The following is an 11,413-nucleotide window of genomic DNA, read 5'->3' as shown; positions in this document are numbered from 1 at the left end:
GAGTGGCAGCCAATGAGGAGAAGGGGCGGGGCGGGCGGGTGTGGGGTGGGTGTGCGGGGGTTGTTCTCGCGGAGTTGCAGAGTCTCGCGAGAGTTCAGGGGAGGCCGCGGCGGCAGCGGGATGGGAGCGACGAGGTGGGGCCGGAACGGGGCGGGGGGTGGAAAAGGGGGAAAAATGGGGAAAAGGTGGGAAAAGGGGCGGCCTGGGATCGGGAGAGAACACGGGGAGGGGGTTCCGACTATTGGGGGGAGATGTCAGGTCCCGGGAGGGGCGGTGGTGGGAGAGAGGGGAGACAGGCCCCGGGTGGGGGGAAATGGGGGGACACACACGGGGATGGTGTCCCCCCGTGGGAGGGGGACGACGACACGGCGGGGAGGGGTCCAGCCGTGGTGGGGAGGGGTCCGGCTGTTGGAGGGGGGTCCGGCCTCGGAGAAGGGTGTGGGGGGGGTGGGGGGGCACGGCGAGTGAGATCCGACCAAGGGCGGGGGCCCCGGGCGGATTTTGGGGCTGACGCCACGGGGGTTTGCAGGGTGTCTGGGCTGGTTGGGTGGCGCGGAGGAAGCGTGGAATTTTGGGGAGGGGGCGTCTCGGCCCTTTGACACCCTCCCTTCCCCCAGATGCCCCGTCACTGCTCCGCCGCCGGCTGCTGCACCCGGGACACCCGCGACACCCGCGGCCGAGGCATCTCCTTCCACCGGTGGGTGCCCCCCGAGACCCCCGGGGCAGGGACACCACCCCCTCCGAGCAATGGGCTGTCCCTCCTGTCACCCCCCGCTTAGCACTGGGCTGTCACAGGGGTGCGCGTCCCCTCCCTTAGCAATGGGCTGTCCCAGCTGTCACAGGTGTGCATCCCCCCTTAGCAATGGACTGTTCCAGGTGTGTGTTCCCCCTTCAACAATGGGCTCTCCCAGGTGTGCGAGTTCCCGCTCTCCCCCCGTTTTTTAGCAATGGGCTGTCCCAGCTGTCACCCCCACCTTAGAACGGGCTGTCCCAGGCGTGTCCCCCTCCCTTAGCAATGGGCTGTCCCAGGTGTGTCTATTCCCCCCCCCCCCCATTTGTGGGATGGCTCAGCCCTGTGCCCTTTAACAGGACCTGCCTGGACTGTTCCATTTCCAGGTGTGTGGGGGGAGGAAGGTGTCATTCAGCTCCGCAGAAATGGGGTCAGGTGTGCGGGGGGAACTGCAGCCTCGCAGCTCACCTGTGTCACTTGTGTGACCTGTGTCACCTGTGTGACCTGTGTTCCCCCATCCTGTGTCTTCCCTGCGTCCCCCCATGCCTGCCACGACCCCCTGTGACCTCTGTCCCCCCGTTGTCCCTCCATACCCCTTGTCCCTCCCATAACCCACGTCCTCCCCTGTGACCTGGGTGCCCCCCGTGTCCCCTCTGTATGACCTGTGTCCCCTCATGTCCCCATCTTCTCGTGTCCTCTCATGACCTGTGTGCCCCACGTCCCACTTCCCCCCATATCTCTCTCTTTCTCCCCATGTCCCCTCCCACTCCTGTGTCCCGCTGTCCCCCTGTGTCCCTCTGTCCCTCCCATGTCCCCGTGTCCCCCAGGCTGCCCCGGAAGGACGATCCCCGCCGGGTGCAGTGGCTGGAGAACAGCCGGCGCCGGGACCCCTCGGGCGAGGGCCGCTGGGACCCCACCTCCAAATACATCTACTTCTGCTCCCAGCACTTCGAGAGCTCCTGCTTCGAGGTAGTGGGCTACAGGTGAGGCCAGGGGGCTGCAGGTGGGGCTCCAGGTGAGATCCAGGCTCCGGGTGAGGCTCCAGGGGCTATGGATCCCCCCGACCTTCTCCTGTGAAGGGTTTTGGGGCTCATCCCCTCCCCCCCCCCCCCCAGACCCTTGAACCTTCCCTGGAGTTTGGGGGCACCCCAAGCACATGCCCCAAGGTGTTTGGGGCCACCCAGGGACTCCCAGCAAGGGATGGGGACACCTCAGGGACCCCCAGCAAGGAGTTGGTGACACCCCAGGGGAGCCCCTGTGATGTGTCACGGACATGCCAGGGAACTGGGGACACCTCAGGGTGTCCCAAAGACCCCCCTGTGAAGTATTGGGGACAAGCCAGGGACCCTCCTCTGACCCCAGAGGTGCCTCGTGAGGGGTTGGGGACACCCCAGGGCCCTGGGGGTGCTGGAGCACCCTGAGGGACCCCCCCCCAGAGCCCCCTCCCCATTTCCCCTTGCAGGCCACAGACCCCCCAGGTATTTCAGGAATCCCCTCAGGGATTTTTAGGTGCCCCAAGATCTTCCCTGGAGCTTGGGGGGCTCCCAGGACATTGGGAGGCTTCACCCTGAAGACTCTTGACTTAAAGGACCTCCTGGGGATCACCCCCAGGTTTTGGGGTCCCCCCTGAACCCCGTTTTCCCCCCCCCAGTGGCTACCACCGCCTCAAGGAAGGGGCTGTTCCCACCGTCTTCGCCGTGGGCCCCTCGCGGCCCCCCCGGACCCCCAGGCCGAAGCCCCCCCGGCCGACAGCGACCCCCCGAAGCCCCTCCGGAACGCCCGGAAGTGGAAGTGAGTCCTGGGGGGGCTTTGGGGGGTTCAGGGGAGAACGGGGCTCCCTGGTTTATTCCCAGCACCGGCAGAACCCTTTGCTCTTCCCCGCTGGACCCTGCGGGACCCCCAGACCTCTCCCACCCCTGGGACCCCCCGTTCCCCACCGGACCCCCCATTGTCCCCTGACCTTTCCCACCCCCAGGACTCTCCTTGACCTCTGGGTGGTCCTGGGGGCTTTTGGGGGCCTCACAGGGTAATGGGGCTCCCCAATTTATTCTCCACGTGGATGGGACCCCCCCCCATCCCTGCTGGACCCCTTTCCTCCCCAACCTCTCCCACTCCCCAGGACACCCAATTCCCCCCCGACCTCTCCCACCCCGGGGACTTTCCTGCACCTCTGGCTGCTCTGGGGGGAGCTTTGGGGGGCTCTGCAGGATAAGAGAGCTTCCCTGCTTTTTCTTGGAATAGGTGGGAACCTCCCCACCCATCCCTTCTGGATTCCCTGTTCCCCCCAGCATCCCTGTCAGACCCCCGTTTTCCCCAGACCTCTCCCAACTCTGGGACACCCACATCCCCTCTGGATTCCCTGTTGCCCCCCACATTTGCCACCCCCAGGACCCCCCATTCCCTCCTGGCCTCTCCCACCCCTCGGGGCTCTCCGGTACCTTCTGATGCTCTGGAGGCATGTTGGGGGGCACTGCAGGATGACAGCTCTCCCCTCTTTCCTCTCCCCACAGACGGGACCCCCTCCCATCCCCGCCGGCCCCCCCGTTCCCCTCCGACGTCTCCTGCTTCCCGCGGGACACCAAAGACCCCGGCCCCCCCCCGGCCGGTGACCACGGCGGTGTCCCGGCGCTTCCCGGCCCCTCGGGCGCCATCCCAGAGACCCTTTTGGTGGCCACGGGCGACGAGGAAGCCACGACCACTCCGGCTCTGCCCGAGGGAGCCCCCCCAGCCCCCGCAGCCCCCGCGGGACCCCCGGGACCCCCGTCCCCGTCGCTGTTCATGCTGCGGCTGCCGCCCCGCGCCGGATCCTACATCCAGAGCGAGCACAGCTACCAGGTGGGAAGCGCCCTGCTCTGGAAGCGCCGCGCCGAGGCCGCGCTCGACGCCCTGGACAAGGCCCAGCGGCAGCTGCAGGCGGGAAAACGGCGGGAGCAGCGGCTCCGGCTGCGCCTGGCCGAGCTCCAGAGGGAGAGAAGGGGCGTCCCGGAGCCGCGGCGGAGCCCCAAGGATCCCCCGGGGCCGGTGGAGGTGGAGCTGCTCGGAGACGGAGGGCACTGAGGAATTCCTGGTTCTCCGAGGCTTGGCCACGGCAGGAAGGTTTGTAAATAAAGATTTCGCCTTTTCTATGCGGAACTTGTGGGAATCTGTGGGAATTCGTGGAATTTCTAGAAGTTTTAGGGAGAAATTCTCCAGTGAGGGGCTGGAATAGAATTCCGGGTCGGGCCCAGACTTTAGACAAGGAGGGACGGGATAAGGAAAAGTGGCATCACCCTGGAAGTGGGGAGATTTAGGTGGGATATTGGGAAGAAATTCTTCCCTGTGAGGTTGGTGAGGAGCTGGGATGGAATTCCCAGGGAAGCTGTGGCTGCCCCATCCCTGGAAGTGTCCAAGGCCCGGCTGGATGGAGCTCGGAGCAACCTGGAATAGTGGAAGGTGGCAGGGGGTGGGACTGGATGGGCTCTAAGGTCCTTCCAACCCAAACCATTCAGTGATTTCATAAATCGAGGAGGTGGCTCGTGTGTGGGGCGGGCAGCTGGGACGGTGTCCCTGTCACGTATCCGGCACAAATCGGCTCTGTCGGTGTCGGTGAAGCCCCGGTGGGAGCTGGGAAGGGCAGGAGAAGCCGATGCTGTCGTGAGGGTGTGAGATGTGGGGGATCCCAGCCGCTCCCTGGGTCGGTTTGGGGAGGAATAAATGGGATTTGTTCCATATCAGAGCCCAGGGCAGGAGTAGGACAAGGTTGTGGGGACTCCAGATCAAACAAGGACAGACATCTTTATCCCCACACCAGGGATTTGGGGCATCATCTGCCCCTTCCAGAAGGGAAAATGAGGGAGTCCAATCCCCAAAAATGGCCCGGCACCCAAAGAATGGGAATTAAGGGTTTAATTTCCACAGCATGGAGGCGCTGGGGCGGGATAACAGCAACCCATTGCCCTCCTCATGCTCCGACCTGGTTAAAACCTCCCTGAAGGAAACCCAAAGTGCTTGATTAGCCCCAAATTAGCCTTTGCTAATTACCCCGAGGCTGTCAGTGCCCTGGGGCCACTGTGGAGCCCCCAGAAGAGCCGCTACAGACTGAGCTTCATGTCCCGGATGGCGGCGAAGGTGTCGGGGGTCAGCGGCACGTAGGATTTCCGGGCGTTGTCGCGGAAGAACAGGCGGTCCCGGATGACACTGGGGTCAAAGCCTTCCTTGACCAGGTTGCTCTTGCACTGCTTGAATGTCCCCGTGATCTCCAGAGCGTCCTGGGGACAGGGATTTTGGGACTGGGGGACCTCGAGGCCATGCCCAGGTGCCACTGTGGGAAGTGGCGACCTTGGCATTGCTAGCGCAGAATTGCAGGTGGTGTCATCAGAACTGGGGGATGCGTGGGTGTCTTTGGCATGGAGTGGCCTCCGTTGGCACAGGGTGGCCACCACTGTCATGGGAAAGGGGGGACCTCGACACTGTCATCGGGAGAGTGGAATGATGCCATCATTGGCACAGGGTGACCCCGGTGTTGATAGCGAGTGACCGTCACCAGGAATGGATGGATGGTGCCACCAACAACAGGGTGACTCGCCCCCACTGTCACCAGGGGAGCCCCAGCGCCGTTACTGGCACGGGGGGACCGGCGCCATCATGGGAAACCGGGGGGACACCAATGCCGTGATTGCAACTGGGTGAGCTCTACGGCCCACTCCAACCCAAACCATTCCATGATTTCACCCTGCCGTGACTGGGCGCTACCGTGCTGGATCACCCTCATCCGAGGGCCAACCCCAGCACCCCAAAGACCCCTGGAGCCCCCCAGGCTGGGTGGGTCCCACTGACCTGGATCCGGATGAATTGGGGGGCGGCGTAGGCGGGCAGCGTGTCCCGCGTGAAGGTGTAGAGTTTGTCACCATTGAAGGTGGCCCCATCCTTGAGGCGCACGGCGGCCATGCCACAGCGTCCCTCACACCCTGCAAACATTGCCTGGGGTCACTTGGGGCAACCACATCTCCTTGGAGTCTTCTTGAGGCCCCCGTGGCTCTTGGGGAGGCTGTTGTGTGGCCAAACTTGTTTTGGGTGGGTCTGTCCCAATTTTGGCACTGTAGAGGCCACTGGGATGGTGGTGGATGATGCTGGGTGCTCATTTTGGGTGAATGCTTCCTATTTTTGCCTCCTTTGTGGCCACGTGGACCCACCTCAGCAGCTGACACTTGCTTTGGGCAACCAAGTCACATTTTAACTTTTTTTGGGGATCCTTGGGCTGTCATGGGGGATGTTTTGTGCTCAAAACAACTCTGGATGTTAAAAGTCCCTTTTTAACCTTCCTGGTGGCCGCTCAAACCACCTGGGGACGCGTCACCCACCTCAAACACCCCCAGGTCCTTATTTTGGTGGGACTCACCTGGCACAGCCACACCGTAGACGTTGACCTCCTGGATGAAGCTCACCAAGGCCAGCGTGGCCTCCACCTCTGTTGTGGCCACGTTCTCCCCTTTCCAACTGGGGAGGAGAAGGGACGGAGCTGTGAGGGGGGATTCGGGCTGGCACCAGCCACTCAGACACACGGAGGAGTGTCAGAGTTACCGGAAAGTATCCCCGACGCGGTCCTGGAAGTAGATGAACTTCTCGTGGTCCATCATGAGGAGGTCGCCGCTGTTGAAGAAGACATCGCCTTTGGCCAAGACGTCTCTCAGGATCTTCTTCTCTGTCTTCTGGGAGTCGCCAGCGTAGCCATGGAACGGGGTGTTCTTGGTGATTTTGACCACCAGCAGCCCCGTCTCACCTTCGGGGAGGCAGAGGAGGGTTGGAGGCTGCTCAACCCCTGCCTTGGCTTCTTCCAGGGGTTTCTGGTGGCTTCCAGTCCCCAGGATGGTGGTGATCAGGACTGACAGGTGGTTTTGGTGCATCTCAACCCTGTCTACCCCCCTGATAAGGCCCTGGCGAGGTTCATCCCTTACCGGCTTTGACAGGGATGCAGAGACCTCGCTCATCGCGCACGGGCTCGTCCTCCTCCACGTTGTACCTGATCAGCTCGAAGGGAGCGAAGAGCTGGAGGGAAGGGAGAAACCTGGGATTAAAAACAGGGAGGAGAACTTCCTTCCAGTGCCAGCTGGGGTCTGTTCCAACCCACGGGAACACACCTGGGTGGGGATTAAAAACCATTTGTTTTTAATTGTCCTTAATTTTAAATCTTTTAGTTGAAATCATTAAAATTAAATCTTATTTAAATCTATTTAATTGTCCTTAATTTTAAATCTTTTAGTTGAAATCATTAAAATTAAATCTTATTTAAATCTATTTAAATAAGGTTTAGTCGGATCAATTCAAACACTGAATGAACTCATAGTGACATCTTCCAAATCCAGGAGCTGTGGGACAACATGGTGGGGAAAAAGGGGGGAAAATACCTGGTTTTTGCAGCTTTTGCTTAACAGCTGGGTGGGGACTGAGACGTGGCACCAAAGGGGCACTGAGATCTCCAGGTCCCCATGGACACCCCAAAACCAGGCTCCAAGTTAACACTGTTGAGTCAGTGTTGGCCACCCAGGTGGAGTGGACTCATTTTGGGTGTGAAAAGGGGGTTCTGGGGACTCTGCTTTTGTGTCAGCCCAATCTGATGGATGGTGTTGACTTCCCTCGGGGATGTCACAGTTTGCTCCACCACCAAGAGGTGCATCCAAGACCCCTTCCCTTGCCTGAAACCCAACTTGAGGTGCCGCGTTGGGCCCCAGAAGGCACTCGGTGTTTGCTCCCCTCGTCACCAGCATCATCCCTGGTGTCTCATCCCGAGGAGCACATTCTCACCTTGATGAATGTGTTGGCCCTGCCCACGGCCCCGACCTTCCCAGTGTAGTTGATGAAACCGGCGTTGCCCTCGGTGGCCCCATAGAACTCCCAGACGGCCACGGGCCCAAAGCGCCGCAGGAACTCCTTCCACACCTCTGCCCTCATGCCATTACCCAGAGCCATGCGCACACCGTGCTCCCGGTCATCGGCGCGCTGAGGGGTGACACATGAGAGGGGCCACCTCAGGGTGTGACCAGAGCACTGCTGACCCCCCGGGGTGGTTTTGGGGCAGGCAGGGCCTCACCTTGGGCGTGTTGCACAGGTAGCGCATGAGCTCGCCCACGTACTGGATGACAGAGACGTTGTAGCGCCGGCAGTCGGCCCAGAACTGGGATGCCGAGAACTTGGCCCGCAGGACGCAGGTGGCTCCTGGGGGACATGGCACAGGGACGGTGACCCCACCCTTCTTCTCTTTTGCCGTTGTCTCCCATCCATCCATCCATCCATCCATCCATCCATCCATCCATCCATCCCTCCATCCATCCGTCCGTCCATCCATCCCTCCGTCCGTCCGTCCGTCCATCCATCCCTCCATCCCTCCATCCATCCATCCATCCGTCCATCCATCCATCCATCCATCCTTCTATCTCTGTAAAACAGCTGTCCTTCCATCCATCTCTGCATCCATCCATCCATCCATCCATCCATCCATCCATCCATCCATCCATCCATCCATCCATCCATCCATCTCTGTAAAACAGCTGTCCTTCCACCCAGCTGTCCATCCATCCATCCATCCATCCATCCATCCATCCATCCATCCATCCATCCATCCATCCCTCCATCCCTCCCCATCCATCCCTCCCGGCCCTTGCCTGCGCCCTGTCCGTGTGGGGCGGGGGGTACGTACCGACCTCGAGGCACCCCCCAACCCCGACGAGCAGCCCAGCCGAGTGGTAGAGCGGCAGCGTCGTGTAGACGACATCGTCGGGCCGCAGGCCACACATCCAGCCCAGGCTGGCCACCATCATCATCTTCAGCTCCGTGATCACCGCGGCCTTGGGCAGCCCTGAGGGGGAGAACGGAGGGTGGGAAACGGTGCTCGGTGGGATGGGGGGTCCTGGGGTGGAGAGTGGGAGGGCAAAGCCCTCAACTGCGGTTGGGGATCTTTGTCCCTTGTTGGGAGGAGCCACGAGGAACCTCGTCCAGGTCGTCATCCAGTGAGTGATGCCCAACCCTCCCATGGACACAGGACACACCTGGCCCAGGTGGACCCACGATGGTCAGGAGCTGGGACTGGTTTGGGTTGAGGGTTGATGAGGGAGGTCCCACCCCACCCCAACGAGGACAAATCCAGGCACATGGTGAGTGACCCTCCCATGGACACAGGACACACCTGGTCCAGGTGGATCCGCAATGGTCAGGGTTGGAGGAAGACCCCCCAAGACCCCTCCAAGCTGCCCATCCTCACCCACCCATGCAAGCTCCTCCTGGCTCCTCCCAGTGCAGAGCCTGGGAGATTCCCCAGCTCACCGGTGGTGCCGGAGGTGTAGATGTACATGGCCTTGGAGTTGGCGGTGACACTGGCGCGGTGCCGGGCGGGCAGGGGCTCGTCGGGGGCCGCCTCGATGGTGGGGAGCAGCGCCTCGACCCCTGGCGTGGGTGACGCCGAGCTCAGGTAGAACACGCGGACGCCGTCACGCTCCAGGTCCGGCAGCACCTCCTCCACGGCCTCCCGGAGCTCTGTGGGGACAGTTGGACATGGGGAAGGTCCCACAGGGATGAGAGTCTGGAGGGGACACAAAGGGTTGGGGGGGCGCCTAAGGGAGCCCTAAATGGGCACCTGGTCAGCTGGGCACCCTCGGAGTCATGGATAGGTGGGCTGAGGCTCCCAGGTGGGCACCCCGGGTATCCTGAATGGGCACCCAGTGTATCCCAAATAGGGATGTCAGTTGGGTGGGCATTCTGGGAATCATGGATGGGGGGCCAAGGGCCCCAGGTGGACACCCCAAGGTACCCCAAATGGGCACCTGGTCAGGTGGGCACCCCAGACATCCCAAACGGGCACCAGACACATCCCAAATACAAACCTTGATCGTGTGGGCACCCCAAAGATCCAGGATCCCAGGAACCCAGCGTATTCCATGCAGGAGCCCCAAGATCCCAGGTAGGCACTCAAAGCACCCTGAAAGGGCTCCCTGATCCCCCAAGTACTCCAAACTTCCCCGAGGGGCACCCTGAGGACCCGAAATGTGGGACCCTGATTGCCCAAACACCCCTCACACCTTGAAGATCACACTGAGCACCCCAAAAGGGGGTCCTGTGATCCCCCCAGACACCCCACACACCCTGAGAGGCACTCTGAGCACCCCAAACAGGGTTCCCTGATCCCCCAGATCCCCTAAAACTGCCCAAGGAGTGCCCTGAGCACCCCGAAAGGGGGATCCCAACCAGTCAGGCCCCCACAGTCATCCTAAATGGGGTTCCTGATCACCCCTAAGGGAGCCCCAGTCCCATGGGTGCCCCCAGGGACTGACACATGCACACCCATGTCCAGGCCCACAGACACGCACACGTGCAAACCCCCCACCACAGGTGCACTCACCGGGACTGGCAAGGATGGTGGTGGCCTTGGTGGCTGCACCCCCTAAACAGCCCTGTCCCCACGGCCCCCCCGACCAACCACCCCATCCATTCCCTGTCAACAGGGCTGGCAAGGACAAAGGTGGCCTCGGTGGCTTGCACCTCCTACGTCCCCACAGCCCCCTGACCACCCTGTCCAGGGCAGGTTTCCCCAGTCCCCTCTCACTGGGGCTGCTGAGGACGACAGTGACCTTGGTGACCACAACCCTGCCATGTTCCCAAAGCCCCCCGGAAGCCCCCTTGTCCCTCTCTCACCAGGGCTGGCGAGGACCAGGGTGGCCTGGGCGGCCTCCAGCGCGTGCCGCAGCGCCCGGCCCCGCACGTTGCAGTTGAGACAGGCCATGGGACAGCCCAGCTTGGCCAGCGCCAGCCATGTCCACACGTAGGTGGGCTCGTTGGGCAGGAACACGGCGACCGTGCGGCCGCTCTCCAGCCCTAGGTGCCGGGACAGGGCCCAGGCCGCGCGGTTGCTGCGCCGGTCCATGTCCTCGTAGGTGTAAATCTCATCCTGGAAGCGCAGCAGGGGCTGGTGGGGCCGGCGCCGGGCGTGCAGCTGGAACACGTCGAGCAGGGTGACGGCGGGACGGCGGGACAGGCGGCGGCGGCAGCGCAGCGCTGACCTCACCATGGTGCCGAAGGCCACCAGGTCGTCCCAGAGGAAGGGCACCAGCTGGGCTGTGGCTGCCGGCACCAGCACCAGCAGCAGGAGCAGCCCGGCCAGGGCCGCCGCGAGGGTCGCCAGCACCGCCATGGCCACGGGGCGCCGGTGGCACCCGCGGTGCCGGTGGCCAAGGTCCCGCCCGGCCAACCTTTGCCCCGGCCGTGCCGAGATTGCGGCGTTGCCGGGGTCCGGAGTTCGTTGCTCTTTGGTGCTTCGGTGTTTATTTACTTTCCTTCCTTCTTTTTTTTCGTTTTCCCTTCCCAACCCCCGGGCGTGGCTCTGCACCCAGCATCTCCGACTTGAGGGTGGCTCTCTGGCCCCTGCCACCCCAGCTGTCCCTCTGTCCGGCCATCCAGCCTGGCCATTCGTATCCTTCTAGCTGCTCAGCAGGACTGGACAGTTGCCATCCAGCTACAGACTGGGCTCCGCCTGTCTGTGTGTCCCCGTGTCTGTGTGTCCCTGTGTCCAGGTGGGACATAGCTGTGTGCCCATCCTTCCACTGACACCCAGACAACCTTGTCCATCCCCCTCTAGCCCTCTCTCCCTCCTCCCACCCCCCCGCAGCTCTGGGCTGTGGACTGGGGGCTCTGGGAGCAGCCCCAGCTCCGTCAGCACCA

The 11,413-nt window shown here is 62.4% G+C and overlaps 2 protein-coding genes across 2 annotated transcripts; one reads left to right on the top strand and one right to left on the bottom strand.

The window, feature by feature from the left end:
• The first annotated feature begins 59 nt into the window (after positions 1–59).
• LOC120412274 (THAP domain-containing protein 7-like) lies at positions 60–6,938 on the top strand. Its single transcript, XM_039572657.1, is given in 7 exon segments — positions 60–134; positions 618–697; positions 1,558–1,713; positions 2,382–2,467; positions 2,470–2,521; positions 3,241–3,826; positions 6,085–6,938. Coding segments are annotated over 5 exon segments (921 nt in total). The 5' UTR covers positions 60–134; the 3' UTR covers positions 3,788–3,826; positions 6,085–6,938.
• On the bottom strand, positions 4,488–10,958 carry SLC27A5 (solute carrier family 27 member 5). Its single transcript, XM_039572656.1, has 10 exons — positions 10,391–10,958; positions 9,026–9,235; positions 8,403–8,561; positions 7,797–7,921; positions 7,511–7,705; positions 6,664–6,754; positions 6,290–6,488; positions 6,108–6,205; positions 5,546–5,676; positions 4,488–4,977 (listed from the first exon to the last, which is right to left on the bottom strand). Exons 1-10 carry the CDS (start codon positions 10,884–10,886, stop codon positions 4,801–4,803), a joined length of 1,881 nt encoding a protein of 626 aa, XP_039428590.1. The 5' UTR covers positions 10,887–10,958; the 3' UTR covers positions 4,488–4,800.
• Between the last annotated feature and the right edge of the window lie 455 nt (positions 10,959–11,413).

The sequence above is a fragment of the Corvus cornix genome, unplaced genomic scaffold, assembly GCF_000738735.6.
Source record: "Corvus cornix cornix isolate S_Up_H32 unplaced genomic scaffold, ASM73873v5 scaffold7, whole genome shotgun sequence".
Classification (NCBI taxonomy): domain Eukaryota; kingdom Metazoa; phylum Chordata; class Aves; order Passeriformes; family Corvidae; genus Corvus; species Corvus cornix.
The sequence above is the reverse complement of the archived record's forward strand: the minus strand, read 5'-3'. Positions and strand labels throughout refer to the sequence as shown.